The sequence below is a fragment of the Setaria viridis genome, chromosome 8 (assembly GCF_005286985.2).
Source record: "Setaria viridis chromosome 8, Setaria_viridis_v4.0, whole genome shotgun sequence".
Lineage (NCBI taxonomy): Eukaryota > Viridiplantae > Streptophyta > Magnoliopsida > Poales > Poaceae > Setaria > Setaria viridis.
This window is the reverse complement of record NC_048270.2, coordinates 25,216,695-25,232,632: the sequence shown is the minus strand read 5'-3', so window position 1 is coordinate 25,232,632 and position 15,938 is coordinate 25,216,695. Positions and strand designations below refer to the sequence as shown.

Here is a 15,938-nt window from a genome sequence, read left to right as displayed (position 1 = left end):
AGCTCCACCAAAACAGCTTTGACTTCAGCTTCTCCGGTGGAGTGGTTTCTCCAGTGGAGTTGAAAAATATTTAGCAAAACGACTTCTCAATGGCTATGTAGGTAATTTTATGATCAATTAATACTTGGAGAGGGAGGAGAAGCTAGTGATGCCATTTTTTTTCTCCTCCTCTTTAGGACCCCTTTGGTAGAGCTCCAGCTTCGGCTTCTCCTGCGGCTCCAGATGAAGTCCTACCGCTTGGTCAAAAACAGCTCCACCCCTAGAACACTAGAGGAGCCGTAGCCGTTTGGAGAAACCGGAGCAAAAAAATAGCTCCTCTGGCCCTCCCCATTTTAGGAGGAGCTAGAGGCCAACCAAAGGGGGCCTTAGTGTAAACCGTTTTGTGCCTTCCTCCCGACTTCGGTGGTGGAGCTATTTTAAAGTTACCCTTTTTGTAAGACTTCACCAAAAACCAGAGGAGAAACTCTTTAAGAAGTCCTACCAAAGTGTCCCTTAGTATCTCAAGCAGCTTCTATGCGAAAATTAAGACGAGAACCAAGCTGGCCAGTAGCAGCCCCTCACCTGTATATGAGACAGAATTAGCTCACCACACAGAGAGAGAGAGAGGGAGGGAGGGAGGGGTCATGGAGTTCAGTACAGGGGCATTGGGCGTTCTCGTCCCCAAGCTGAGAGCACTCCTGCGAGAGGAGTACAATCTTCAAAAGAGCGTGAATGGAAGGATCAATTACCTCATGGCTGAGCTTGAGAGCATGCATGGGGACCTCGAGAAGGTTTCTAGTGTACCAATGTTTAAGCTGGACAAGAAGGTGATCGTTTGGGCAAGGTATGTCCAGGAGATCTCTTACGACATTGATGATAATGTTGACAATATCCTGGTCCAGGTTGAGGGGATGGATTCAGCCAAGAAGCACAACAATATTACCAGGTTCATCGACTGGAGCCTCAACTTGTTGTCCAGGGCTAGGATCCGTGCCAAGTTGCTGTCCAACGTACAGATCCGCCACGAAACAGCTGTTGACTTGATGGAAATCTTGGGCTATGTTAAGGAAGTGAAGGAACGTTGTGATATGTACAATGTTGACAGCATCTTTATTGGGCCTGCAGCAGCGTCCATTGATCCTCGCAATGATGGTCTGTACAGAAAAGCCACCGCCCTTGTTGGCATCAATGAGACCAGGGACAAGCTAATTGAAGTATTGTCCATAACGGGTGATGTGTCGAACAGAAGCTACAAGGGAGTCTCTATTTTTGGATCCGGGGGATTAGGCAAGACAACCCTTGCCAGAAAAGTGTATGAGAAGCTCAGAGTGGAATTCGATTGTTGTGCTTTTGTTTCAGTGGGTAACAATCCTGACATAAATAGAATTTTCAAGGATGTTCTCTTTGAACTTGATCAGAAGAAATATGAGAATATTTATAACACAGCAAGGGATGAAAAGCAGCTCATTGATTTGCTACGCAGATTTCTTGAAGACAAGAGGTACTCACCATAAACCCATGCTATATATAAATTAACAATTTTAAGAAATCTCCCCCTGTTGGCATGCTTATTTCTATATACTAATCCATCAAACTGTGCTCCTGCGCTGGCTAGAATTTTTAGGTGACATAAATATTAGTGGTTTTTGTTTAATTTCATCAGGGTGAATAATCAATCAAATTTGATACTTTTGGTTAATTTTCTAACACTTATGGCATCATAAGAAGGATAACAAAAATTTCGCAACACACTATAATAAATAATATATTAATGAGTGGTTGTCATGATTGGGAAGCGAGATCAATACAGTTTGAAGATCACCTTAAGGTTTTTGAATCGCAACTTGTTCAACTGCATCAGCAAGACGGTGCTGGATATAGTTTAGCTATTTTCTGCATAAAAGATATAGTATACAAACATGGAACTTTACAACCATTCGAGAAGAACAATGATCTTGAGAGATAGATTCAAGAGGAATATAAAAATTAAGCTATTTTTCTTTAGAAAAGTTATGGTATCCAACAAACGATCTGGTACACAAACAACGATCATATAAAACAGATGAGTTAATTGCACCCACCATACAACAACTTTTCAGGTGGGTATAAATTGGTCCAACAACTTGTAAAATACTCAATCTAATACAATAACTTGTCAGGTGGGTACAGATTGGTCCAACAACTTATAAAATACTTAATTTAGTGCAATAACTTAGCAAATTGGTGCATCTACAGTCCAAACGTTACAATGAGAATGTAATAAGCAAAGTAGATGGGCATGTTAATTCTATTCCATTCAATAATTCTTATTTTTTGTCAATAAAAGTAGTTGATCGTGACCTGTCTGTTGCTTTTCAATTGTGTACATAACTAATTTGTTCATTAGTTAAAATTCAATAAAATTTTACAATTACACCATTGGTATTACTGAAATACTAAAGTGCACAAGAGAGACGGGGACCTTAGGTTTCTTCGGTACTTGTGCTCATGTATTCAACAACCGTAGAGAAGCATGTATGTTTTGAGTTTCACTCAGTTTTACTTTATGAACAGGTACATGTAGCTTTAAAAAATATTTATGCCAAACTTCTAAAAGGTATTGTTAGTATGCATTAATATACTGGTTTTCTTAGCTGAACAAAAATGCATATAACCAAAATATGAAACATTGAGGATGAACTTATCAATATTGATATGAATTTAAATATTTCTAATTAAAATTAAATTATTGTATAAAAAATAATTAATACGAAGACATAACATTAATTTTATAAGCAATGAAGGTTCTAGTCCTAGCTAAATACGTTACTCTGGCGACATGAATATCAATGGTAAAAAATGCTCAATAACTTATTCAGATGTGAATATCCTCTGGCCCGTCATTAGCAAATATATTGCTTGTTACAACATTTGAACTACGGATGTACCGATTTACTAATTTAATGCACTAATTTGAGCATTTTACAAGTTCTTGGACCAATTTGTACCCATCTAACAAGTTATTATACTAGATTGAGCATTTTAAAAATTATTGTACCACTCTGCACCCATCTGATAAGTTGTTGTATCGTGAGTGCAATTTACTCAAAACAGATTCGGTATGAATAACAATTCGAGAAGAATTTTGTACCTTTCAGTTTGTGAAAGTACGTAGCAGCAGTCCAAAACAACAAACCGATGGCTTGAGTTGGCGTCTGACTTTCTACTTGATAGGAGTAATACAAAAGCATCGGGATTTTTTAAGAACGGCAGTTCTTTTCTATATATACATAGACGTACACGTGGTGTATCTTGTTTGTTAGTTGGATTAGCTAGCTACCGATCCTTTGGGATATATTCTCTCTCTAATTTACATAAGGAAGAGAGATTAAGGAAGAGCGAGAGATTATTTAGGGTAGATGTGACTTGTAGGATAGTTTTAGACATAATTTTTCGTAAATATTTAAATCAGGCCGGATGTGATCGTTAGGATATTGGTAGACTATTATGTTTTTTAATGAAAGATGCGGGTAGACGCGGATAGCCCACACCATTAATTATTTTGATGGAGAGGAGATGCAATGGATGCTATTTTGGATGAGGGATGCATGTTTATTGAGATCAGTAGTAGAGGATCACGTGGATTGAGGTGGAGCCGTGGAGGCCCACGGAGGGTTAACGAATCTTATCCTCCACGTGGGATTCATAGGCTAGATGTTTTGTTCATGTTTTTTAGACATTAGGATTTATTTATTTTTCCATGAGATAGCTTAACGGTGTCCTTGGTGAGCTTGCATAGATAGAGATTCAGGACTAAACTTTCTTTTCTTTATGTTAATGGCTAGATATTTCTAATTTTTGTGAGAATTTCTAGGATTTTTTTTTCAAGAATGTCTGCCTAGGATCCTAGGTGGCTTCATCTTATGGCTTCAAAAAGGAGCCTACAATTAGTAATAGTTAGATTGTAATTTCTCAAGACAGTTTTACTAACTCCCATCTATTGCAATGTCATATGTGGATAGGTACTTTATTGTTATTGATGATATTTGGGATATAAAATTTTGGGAAGCATTCAAATTTGCTTTTCTTGAGAACAATCATGGAAGTAGAATAATCTCAACCACTCGACGACTTGATGTTGCTAGAGAAGCTGGTGATGTTTACATGCTAGAACCACTTTCATACGATAATTCCAAGATGTTATTTTACACAAAGATATTCGGTGAGCTAGGAAGCTCTCCGGATGATGTGTTGGATAAAATTTTGAAGAGATGTGGTGGTGTACCGTTGGCTATCATTACGATGGCCAGTTTGTTGGCAGGCAAACCAAGGGAGAAATGGTTCGAAGTGTATACTTCTATTAGCTTCAGAGATAAAGATGATAATCAGTGCATGGATAATACGATGAGGATATTGTCATATTGCTACTATGATATGCCTTTTTATCTGAGGACTTGCTTACTGTACATAAGTGTGTATCCAGCAGGTTACACCATTAACAAAGATTACTTGATATGGAAGTGGGTAGCTGAAGGTTTTGTGCCCGAACAACATGGAATTGGGTTATTCGAGCGTGGAGAGAGGTACTTCATCGAACTCATGAATAGAAGCATGATTCAGCCAGTACAGGAAGAGAGGCAGGTAGGCTATGTGGATAGTTGTTGTGTTCATGACATGGTGCATAGTTTGATACGGTCTTTGTCATGTAAAGAGAACCTTTTTATCACCTTGGATCATGAGCAGGACACAATACCACAGAACAATATCCGCAGGATTTCGTACCAGAGGAGCAAAATTGAGGACAGCCCTCATGCTCAGATCGGTATGCCAAGCATGAGGTCATTCATTGCTTGTTGCTCTGAATTCCCTAAGATGGTCCCTATATCAAACTTTCATGCTCTGCGTGTTCTTGCTTTGGAGAAGTGCCACTTCTTGAAAAGCTATCATCTCAGGCATCTTGGAAAATTACTTCAACTAAGATACCTTGGTCTCGCAGGTACACCTATCTGTGACCTCCCGATGGAAATAATTGCCCTAAAGCTTCTACAGACACTGGACTTGGCAGAAACTGGCATCAAGCAATTGCCATCAAGCATTGGCCTGCTAACACAACTGATGCGCCTTCGAGGTATGTTCGCAACAAAAGCACCGGTGGATGGGACCATCATGAAGCTAACGTCCCTAGAGGAGCTCTGGATAGACCCTGCTGCTGCCAATGAAGACAAGAAAACTACAGAGAAATTCGTTACGGAGTTGGGAAACCTCAAGAAACTGAGGGTTCTAGCTACTAATATTCCTGCAGTTCTGGATGAGAGCTTAGAGGAAGCCTTGCTGCAGTCTATACGCAATATGCCCAACCTCCATTATCTTTTCGTCCAGTTTTTATCATCGGGCATGTCTCTGAAGCTGCAAGCTCCAACTTTCGTTCCCCCAAAATATCTCCGATACTTGTGGTTGGGGGGCATCGATTTCTTCACCATGCCGGAATGGATCAATTCATCTCTTCTTCCACACCTTTGCTTCTTAAAGGTGTGTATCCAGGATGTGGACTCCCAGGACATGTTGACCCTTGGAATGTTGCCAGAGCTGTGTTGCCTCCACCTGTTCACGACATCCTTATTCGCTATCAACTATGGTGGTGGCTACTTTCAGAAGCTGAGGAGTTTATGCTTAGCCAGAGCCACGTTCTCGCGAGACAAGTGTGGAGTACCAATTCTGCCAAGCCTTGAAGATCTTCATTTCGCGATCGATATTGCGGAGGTGAAGCAGGTCTGCACTTATTACGGTCAGAGCATATCAAGTTTCTTACCAACGCTGATTGCATTACGTAGCATCCCTATGCTAGTGAAAGTCCATGTCAAACTTTTCTGTGAGGGTGCTACAGCTTGGGATGTCGAGGAAATTGAGGCGGCGCTGAAGCACATTGTCCGCAGTCATGGCAACCATCCCATCCTTGAAACTCAAAGAGAGAATGAAGAACAAATGACTACATCCGACCGCGGCCAGCAGGTTTCTACTTGTCATTTCTGTGTGTGTGTTTTAATTTATACTAGCTGTGTATTTTCGTTAATTTCGGTCCTCTTTAAAGGAGAAATATGTCCTGGAATAGAACGCCTGCATGCTTTTTAACGATGATAATTAATATTAGTTTAAGTATTGATTTTCTAAATGAAGGATATAATAACAATTTTGTTTTAGAAAGTAGTATTTTCATTACCCTACTAATGTAAATATAAATTATTGCAAGTACATAAATATTCATGGGTCACACCGACCTAGAGAAGTCAACATATCTGAACAATAACTAATGGTGTGGGCACTTGAATCTCTATGGTAGCTGCAATTCATGTTATCATCCAATTACTAATACCACTGTTTATTTCTAACCATATTTTTATGTCGCATTTTATGATAATTGTTATTCCAAATACAATATTATTATCGAAATATCTGTCACATTGAGATTACACAAACAGTGTTATGTTCTCAGTATTTTTTTCAAAAATAACGAAATGGTCAACATTATACTAAATTGGAAAAAGTCCATTTTAGTCCCTTCACCAATCTACTGGTGTCTAAAACAACCTAGTCCGGACAAGTTACCTAAGCCAAAAAAAAAACGCCCATTTGTTTTTTTTTCCGTCATGCATGTCCGCTCTATGCTAATAATATTTTTACTGGTGTCTTCCCAGCCTAGAATGGACAAATACAGAGTGCTGGACTTCCATGTCCACGTGTACAACCTAAATGTTATGTGTTATGCTTTCGATTTCACAATTTTGGAGGATTTACCTTCGCTGGAAAAGGTCATTGCTCGCATCAACTGCATGGATGCTACACTTGTTGAGGTGGAGGAAGCAGAGGTGGCGCTGAAGCGGGCAGTCGCAGCTCATCCCATGCATCCCACCCTTAAAATGGAAAGGTATAGTGAAGACAAAATGATGGTACCAGGTGGCGAAAATAACCAGGTGTGTAATCAACTTCTCATTGCTTTTTTAAAATTCCATTAGACTATTCCCAGTGGAAGTTTCATAAAATTTTCATTCTCATTTAATAATGCGACACATCAGCAATTTTGATGACATGGCATGCTAGTTATGAAGAGAGACGGAAGGGGTTTGATCAGGATGAAACTTTTCCAAAACTGTGAAACCTGATGAAACTAGCATTGGGGACTAGAGAGTTTCATTTCATCTCATCACGTCCAATCACATGCCTCGTAATTAAATGGTATGTCTAGCCTATGAAATCGTGAAATGAAACTCTGCATTGGAAGACCTTGTTTCCTTCATCTACCAAACCTCTTTTGATGACATATCATTCTTGGAAACCGTGATATAAAACTACCCACTGGGAATAGCTACTATGCTTTTTATTTATGTCGATCTGGTCACATTCTGAAAAAAAAAATGGTGCTGATTTGTCCACTCTATTTATTCTCAACACCATCAGGACGATCATGGTGCTACCCACACAAGACCATGAGCCGTAAGTCTGAAGAAGAAGAGGTGCAGGTGCAGGTGGGGTGGTCTCCATATCTCTGTCCATCTCTAGTAACACTATCGATCAAAAGTTTTACTCACAACTGATTCGACCCTTTACCAATTACAGCAGACAATGCTGACGTTGCCACAGAGAAATATGATAGAGGATGTCACCTCCGTTTGCAGCAAAAGAAAGATGGAGAGAAAAAAAAGAGAAGGAGATCCCACTTACGGATCAGAACCATGTTCAGTATTTGTTTTATCTAAAATAATGTTCAGTATTTGTTGTGAAATTTTGAAGTCTGACGGAAGTTTCTTTTGAATCCGATCGACTCAAAAAGTTCTCACAAGAACCATTTTTTGTATTATATGTTCAGTAGTTGTTGAGGAAAAATAGTATATTCGGTGTCCGACCTACCTCCACGTGAGCAATGGGTGAGATGCATAATTAATGATTCGGTTTGGCTTGGTTTAGCAATTACAGTGATTTGGACCGATCTGAGTCGGTTTGGTTTGATTTATTGAAAAGATTCACAAACATGAACTTTACTATGGCTAGTCCCCCATCCCAAAATATAGTTATGTTTAAAATGTTTCAAAAGTCAAATCTTTGTTAATTTGACCAACAATACCTCTAAAAATAATTTATTTCACATAGAAAATGTTACATATTATAATAGTTGGTTTCATGATAAATATATTAATATTATTTTGATGTTATTAGTCTCTATGATTATTTCTCTATCTCAATCAAAGTTTAAAATGTTTGACTTTGAAAAAGTCTAAACATAGCTATATTTTGGGACGGATGGAGTATATGTGTTACCTATATCGAAATTTGTACTCTATAATTAAAATAGACTAAAATTGGTGTGTGGCACTATGTAGTGTTTTGACAAAATCAACTAAAATTTGTTTAAAATTACACAATACGACGATCAGCGTTGCAAGCCACATCAAAAGAACTAAAATAATGTATTCACACCTTAAAAATTTAGTGGTTGTGGTTCAAATTTGTTGAAATATCTATGAACAAAAGTCAACTACATCGTGTAGATTGGTGTGGCTGGATTTATATGTGGGTGCACATCAAAAGCTAGCTCTTGAACTAAATTATTGTGTTTACACTTTAAATTTTTTGCCAATTTGAACAAAATTCCTAGGAGATGTATGAGAACAATTAGCGACATTGTGCAGATTAGTGTGGGCAGATCTTTGTTTGGACCCCATATTGAAAGCCAGACCTTGAAACTAAAACCTTGTGTGTACATCTTAAAATTTTAGCAAATGAACTAAATTTGTTAAAGGTATCTCAGAATAACAATTAGCTATAGTGGGCCTAAGTCAATTAAAACTTCACCTTCACACCTTAAAGTTTTATGAAATATCACTAAAATTTATTAGAGTATTCTGAAAATGGCAATCAACTACTTTGTGGAGATCGGTATGGTTAGATTTACTATGAGGCTCACATTGAAAGTGGAAACCTCAAACTAAAAACTCACATTCACATAAATTTTAGAAACCAAAGTAAGAAACCGTGTAGAAGAGAGTGGTTTGGATTGGTTTGGGGTGAGGTTCCCTTTGGGCAGTGGCGGACCACCCAAAAACAATGGAGCCCCCCTTGAGTCCCCCCTCCATATTTTAGGAGAAAGGAGGAAGAAGAAGAGGGAGGAAGAAGAAGAGCCCCCTAGGGGCCATGGCTGGCTCCGCCAATGCCAGTCGGGTGGATTTTCTTTTGGATTTGGGCCCAATAACAATTTTAAGCGTGAGCAGTTTTCTGTCAAACAAGTGGGCCTCACGTTAAATAAAGCCTAGTGTTCACAACTTAAAATTTTAGGGAATGTGTCTAACAATTATTGGAATTTTCTGAAAATGCAATAAAGTATTTCTGCATATCAGTATGGCTAGATCTACAGGTGCGCCTCATGTTGAAAGCGAAAAACTAGAACTAAAAACTTATGTTCAAATCTTAAATTTTAGAAATTAAAGTAAGAAACTGTATAGAAGAGAAAGGTTTGGATTGGTTTGGGGTGAAGTTGCTGTTGGGGTCGCCTAGTCTGGTTTCAGAAGCGAGAGTGGTCAATTGAATTGGTTTGGTCTTTCGTACTTATAAACACAATAGTGTGGTGTAGATTTTGGCCCATTAACAATTTTAAGCGCAAGCAGTTTTCTGTGAAACCAGTCATGTTACCCACGCAATTGTGTGGGCATATACCCTGTTATTCAAGAAAAATCGTAGCAGCAGTATTCAAAGCATACCCACGTCTATTCTATCTCCTAGTAATTATGGCTCCAAATAGCACTAAACAATAGTTTACATCTTCCCAGATGAAAAACAATAGTGCTTAGATGCCCTTATCAAATTCTTAGTGCACTCAAGACCTCTCAGTTTGGACCTATTCGCCATTATGACATTATATTTTATGATGTTCTTATTAGGAACTACAACTTACTGAAAAAATAAGGTGTGTTCGTCGCTGAAACTAACTACTACCTCCATCCTAGAATATACTTACTTTTAACATTCAAATTTTGTTCCATGATATAGTTATTTTTAAGTTCCCAAATAGCTTATTTGGCATAAGAGATCTAAAATGCACTAAACTAGGTATAATGACATATCGTGAAGAAAGTTATTTTTTTTCATAAAGGCTATGACATCGTAGATATATTTTTCCGAAGAAAACAGAGAGTTTGTTGGACTGCTAGAGTGGGTCCTACTGACACCTTATCAAGTGTGCCCCACATGCCATTTTTTACATCTTTTGCCCTTTAGCCCTTTCTGTGGATCTGTCGTCTCACGAGATGCATTCTAAACTCCCACGTTGGTCTTAGACTCTCAGTGGCGCCATTTGGACAGTAGCAATGCGGTATACTTCGTCAATCGCCACTTATCGCCAGTGACAACGGACCCATAAAATGCCATCTGTGGCACTGCTTGCGCAATGAAACCTGAACTGCACCGGCGTCATGATTAGAGCAGCTAAAGAACCGAAGACATGGAGCGATCCAACTTTCGGTGACAGTGCAAAAATCAGCAGGTACAGAGGCGCCGAACAGAGGCGAAAAACATAATGGAGGTTTTGCACATGCCTGTTACCTCCCCATGCATCCACTTCAAGTAAAATAAGTTATGGTTCGCAAAAAAAAAATGTTCAACGCACTGCGCACATGACCGTTGGGGGCGGGTATCATGCATTGGCCCTTTGCGTCCTGCCCCGTTCCCCCAACTATCCCTTGTCCACCCCCCATCACTGGTAAAAAACGAGGCGGAAAGTGACTTTTAGTACTGGTCGTAACCTCTCTTTAGTACTGGACGTCTGATCGGTACCGCTTGTTCTAAAAAAATATTAGGTACTAAATACCGCCGTTACCGATCGGTACTAAAGGACTTTGCGCCTAAAAAATAAGGAAACAAATTAACGAATAGCCGGGAGATCCCAGCACATGTGCATCATCGCAAATCACAAGTCATGCGAATTTCACGAGTAATATGCGCATGAGCGGTCTGTGAGATTCGAATCCACAACCTTAAGCCTGGTGCGAACCTTACCATCTCACCTACACAGCACATGTAATTGAGTTAGATATACTTTCCTTTTGATGTAACCCGTAGAGAGGTCTTCAGTACTGGTCAATAACACCGACCAGTACTAAATGTCAGTACCGGTCGGTGTTATTGACCGGTACTAAACGGTAGTTCACGGGGTACTGGTGTTATTGCCCGGTACTAAATTGTCCACGCCTTTTAGTACCGGGCATAACACCGACCGATACTAAATGTCACCATTTAGTACCGGATGGTATTATTGCCCGGTACTAAAAGGCCTCCGAGGACCGAAACTTAAATTTCTACCCGGTACTAATTTTGTCTTAGTACCCGACAAAAAGTTGTCCGGTAGTAACATCAAGGATGAATGCTCATATTTCTAGTAGTGAGCAGTAGTCCCGATTGGGATGCCTCATAGATCTCGGTTTTCCCAACCAGGACTAATTAATTGGGACTAAAGGTCTCGACTTTTAGTTCCGGTTATTCCACCCGGGACTAAAGGCACATCTTTAGTCCCGGTTGGTAAAAAAAAGTATTAGAAATTCTTGGGAGGCTCCCACACACGCGCACATCACAAGTCACGCGAAATATGCGCGTGCGCGGTGCTTGGGATTCGAACCCGCAACCTCTTGCCTCGCGCATAGCTTCCTTATCATCTCACCTACCCTGCACATCTGACTGAGTAAAGGATGCTATCGTTTTGCTATCCTTTTGTATTCACCCGTGGAGAACCCTTCACTCACCTTTAGTCCTAGTTTGTGTTACAAATCCGGACTAAAACCCCTCAGGTCTTTAATCCTAGCTGGTAATACCAACCGGGACTAAAGGGTTCGCCATGTGTTACGAAATTACTAAAGCCTCTTTAGTCCTAGGTCAAAAACAGCTAATAGTTTTATTTGAGGATGGAAGGTTATTTCTGAGGTAAACCTGGTACTCAACATTTCAGAAGATTACATTCAACATTTTTTTTAAAAAAGATGAACATTCAGAAAATGTAAGTTCAAAAACATGTTCAACCTATTCCGAACATCTTCAAATAGTGAATTCAACATTTATCACATCTAAATCAACTTTTTGAAAACAAATTATTGTGTCTTCTCCGGCGGTGGAGGGCATGTGGCACCAGCCATGGCGGGGCACAAAGGGAGCAGGGCGCATCACGCCCGACGAGCCGCGGAGTAGCGGCGCATGGTAGCAGCAAGACCAGCAGTGGAGACCGGGGCGACGCGCGACAGCAGCAGGACCGGCGACAGGCTTCGGTTGGTGCGGCGCGTGGAGAAGGCGTGGCGGGGTGCGGGAGCGGCGGCGGTGGTGTGCACGCGTGCGTGCGGGAACCACAGCGGCGACGGGGTGCGGAAGTAATGGCGCTTGCGGAGCAGACAGGCATAGCAAAAGCCGAATCCAATGGTCATGATACCTCGCACGGATCTCCAACATCGGAAGCCTATAGTAAACGGGCTTCCGGAAGCTATATAGGTATTCCGTCCAATTGGAGTCCATAAATGCTATCTTATTGGGCCGGCCTGCAATTAAGGAGCCTGTTGTACAGTGGTGGCCTGGCCCTTCCGCTGTCTGTCTGTGAGCGGAAATCCTATTCATCTTTCGGAAAATAGATAGCTAAACATCTATAATTCAGCAATAGTTCTATAACTAGCCAACAAACTATCGCAACATTTTATATAAATTATTTCAACATTTTTTATGTAAAAAATGTTGAGCAAACAAATGTTGGTGGGTGTAAAAAAATGTTGGTGTATGTAAAAAATTGTTGAGCAAAATGTAAAAAGTTAGAGAAAAATGTTGGTATATATAAAAAATATTAGTCAACGTTATGAAATGTTGATAACAATTAAGTTAGATTTTAAAAAAAATGTTGATGAATATTAAAAAAAATGTCGTAGGTGGACTTTGAAATGATTCCGGAAGATATATAGGAGCTCCCGTCTGTCAGCTGCATTGTCTTGGAGGCCTTACTTGATTGGAGGCTGATCTAGCTAGATGGGCCTTGTGAGTTGGGAGGTAGTGGTGCACCAGCTCGCCAGGCCTGCGAGATACCCAGAGAGAGACAGAGACTAAGGCCTGTAGATTGGTCCCTTGCAAGTCCGTTTGTGGGCCATAACAAAGAGAGAGTTTAAGCAATGAAGTAAGGTTCCAGCCTTTTCATAGTGCGTGGCCCTATGTGCGTGTATTTGCCTCACCTCTTCACAACGCTGTCACCTCCTTCAATTCTCGAGGCATTACTACTTTACTCTATTCTATATATATACTATTGACAATTATGTCAATAAAACGGCTGAAGGGTCATATCACTGTAGCGGCACCACTCATATTGGTGATAAAGTTTAAGAAGCTGGAACCACATCTTGTCCTCATTTTTTGTATACTTGATTACCAAATTGACCAGCCCTGGTTCAGTTGGTCATCTCCATCTATTAAGGATCAGCAACTTGGGGGCGGTGCGTGGAGGGCAGCGGAGGGCAACCATCACGAGGGAGGAGATGGGTCATGGCAACGAGTACGCAGGGGAGCAGAGGGCAACGACCCGTTTCGTCGATTCTCTTGGAGAAGGCCATCCTAAATATTGAAAGAACATTCTCCCATGCCGGTTGGCTCCATCCTAACGCCCCTTAACAAAATAGGGGAGGGAATAGTTCCATCACAGCTTGTCCCTCCAAGGCTCCAACCAAAAAGTAATTTAGTTCTTGCCCCAATTTTTTTATGAATCACTGTTTCTTTCTATGTAGAGAGAAATATTGGATTGATGAGGAGAAAACATTGAATGAGAAGCAATTCATTCTGAATCATTATAAGCTAAGATTCTAGTGAAGTTGGTGTCTTACCCCTCTTTTTAGTTGAAGTTAAAAGGCATAATATAAAGTACGACTAGCATGTTATAAAGTACGGTGATTCCTTTATTCACCCAAGAATGGGATACCTAATGTTAAACTGAGTCATAGGATCATAAATAAAGTATTAGGATGTAGCAAAGCAAGTACCCAGACGATAAAGGATAAAAAACTCAAAAGTTCCAACAAAAAGACCATCTGCTGTATGTATAGTGGACAAAGAGAAAATAACTTTTAATCTGCCCAGCAAAAAGAACAGTAAAACCCAGATCGCAATCTCAGATATTAGATTGATAATGTCAGCACATATTCCTCTATAAAAGTTCATCTGCGTGGATCTCCATGATCCTCAGGTTCCTATGGTCTTTTGTCAATCTATGCTAATTAATAACACTCCACATCATTAGAGCAAAGCTTAAGTCCTGAACCTCCAAACAAATGAAGGCAAAAAGTCCTTAGTCAAAAATGTTTGAGCTTTGAATCAAAAGTGAACACTTGGTGCATAAGGGCTGGAGCTCGAATTGCTTTCTGCAACAAAATTCCGTACTCTCACCACATATACTGCTCCGGATACAAAAAGGGATGAATCATTTGTAGTTTTCTGCCTGGAAACAATATCTACACGACCTTTTCTGCAATATGGAGGTTACAGCATCGATCCTACTTGTTGTTTACTGTCACAAAGTGCAAAAGATATACTACATTATTGGACAAAGCAAAGCAGCAATACAGTGGTGATGTGTGCTAGTTGTAAACCACATACAATTGTTGCCGTAGTGAATCACGTAATCATGAGCGATGATCATAGGCAACGTTCAAAACTAGTAGTGGCTCTCAATTCAGCACCAACGCCACCTGAATTAAATCAAGTGTGTCGGACGCAGATAATGCACATTGTTAGGTTAAGAATCTAGCCATGGAAGAATCCTTGTAGCTTTGTGTGCATGCATACATATATATATGTTACACCAATAATGTAACTAAGATGTCAGTATCTGTGATAGCAGAGGAAAAAAAAAATCTATCGGTATATAATCTGCGCTTTTGCACTTTACAAAGGAACGAAAAGCCAATGAGATGACCTAACGTGCCAGGTTAAACTTTGTTGTTCTTGAAAAAATAGTGATCGTACTTCCAGATTAAAGCTCTCTATGGGTACAGTGGTACAGCTAATTTAAGAGAGTGCAAATGACACTACCAGGAGATAGTGGTTGCAGCATGCTCTAAGTACTTGTATAACAAGGGTTAAATCTGAGCCAGTCGCAAACCAAAAAAAAATCATTTAATGGGATTCTTCTGTCAAGCCTCGCATCTTGCAGGATCTAATGTACGGGTTGACATAAGCTTGTTTTTGCAATGGGGAAGAAAAGGAAGTGCATGGCAGTTTTCATGATCAAAGCTAAGGATTTCTTCGTGCTGAAAACTGAGTAAAAGTTCAGTGCCGTCCAAATGGCTAGTCGGTCTAAAGAAGACGACAACATTGTGGAAGTTGAACATTACATTAAAAGCTAGCTTTTGGTTAATGAGCAACATCAAACGAGCAATGTCCTTGTTTGCATCTCCAGCATCAGAAATTCTAACTGTATGTGACTTCGTAATAAAGAAGAAATCATGCTGCATATCTCAATTTGACTAGTTTATAGCGGCGTGCAACCTTCCCCCTGAAAAAAAGGTGCTCGCATGGTATATAGGACGTACTAATAATAGCTTTTGCTTATATATATGTAAAATGAAAGACATATTCGCTGACACTAATATCAATGATAATTGCAAAACGCCATTAAAGACTCATGTTTCGTGGTAGTAATGACCTGTATTCTGAATTGGAATTCGATTCTGTAACTTTTAATTGACACCAAAGATTATCCTATGCTCAGTTGGTACTGTCCAATCTAATTAAGAAGTGCATCTGGAACTATATTATCCATGCATGGTATAGAAAAGGAATTCCAGGGATCTTTGTGAAATTCTGAGGAATATCATAACGTAATACATTGAAATGGAATGAATTTTAAAAAGGTACAGGTAAAGTAACTCAATAAGTATTAATATTTTCATTCTACGGCACATATCATCATGTTATAATTAATTAATCAT

At 39.7% G+C, this 15,938-nt stretch overlaps 1 protein-coding gene across 2 annotated transcripts; it reads left to right on the top strand.

Annotated features, from left to right (window-relative positions):
• Window positions 1-359: 359 nt before the first annotated feature.
• On the top strand, window positions 360-7,920 carry LOC117866751 (disease resistance protein RGA5). 2 transcript variants are annotated; one of them, XM_034751032.2, is made up of 5 exons: window positions 360-1,480; window positions 3,981-5,967; window positions 6,651-6,926; window positions 7,411-7,478; window positions 7,573-7,920. In XM_034751032.2, the coding sequence occupies exons 1-4, from the start codon at window positions 624-626 to the stop codon at window positions 7,441-7,443; spliced, it is 3,153 nt and encodes a 1,050-aa protein (XP_034606923.1). In that variant the 5' UTR covers window positions 360-623; the 3' UTR covers window positions 7,444-7,478; window positions 7,573-7,920. The 2 variants fall into 2 exon arrangements, with proteins under 2 accessions (XP_034606923.1, XP_034606922.1); XM_034751031.2 differs by having other exon boundaries at window positions 361-1,480; window positions 7,570-7,920.
• Window positions 7,921-15,938: the final 8,018 nt, after the last annotated feature.

What these genes read in the sequence shown, in the direction of transcription:
- LOC117866751 (XM_034751032.2), top strand. Translation starts at nt 624, where the DNA reads ATGGAGTTCAGTACAGGGGCATTGGGCGTTCTCGTCCCCAAGCTGAGA. An exon ending in CATCCGACCGCGGCCAGCAG is followed by an intron (nt 5,968 to 6,650) that starts GTTTCTACTTGT and finishes GTGTCTTCCCAG; the next exon opens with CCTAGAATGGACAAATACAG. An exon ending in CAGGTGGCGAAAATAACCAG is followed by an intron (nt 6,927 to 7,410) that starts GTGTGTAATCAA and finishes CAACACCATCAG; the next exon opens with GACGATCATGGTGCTACCCA.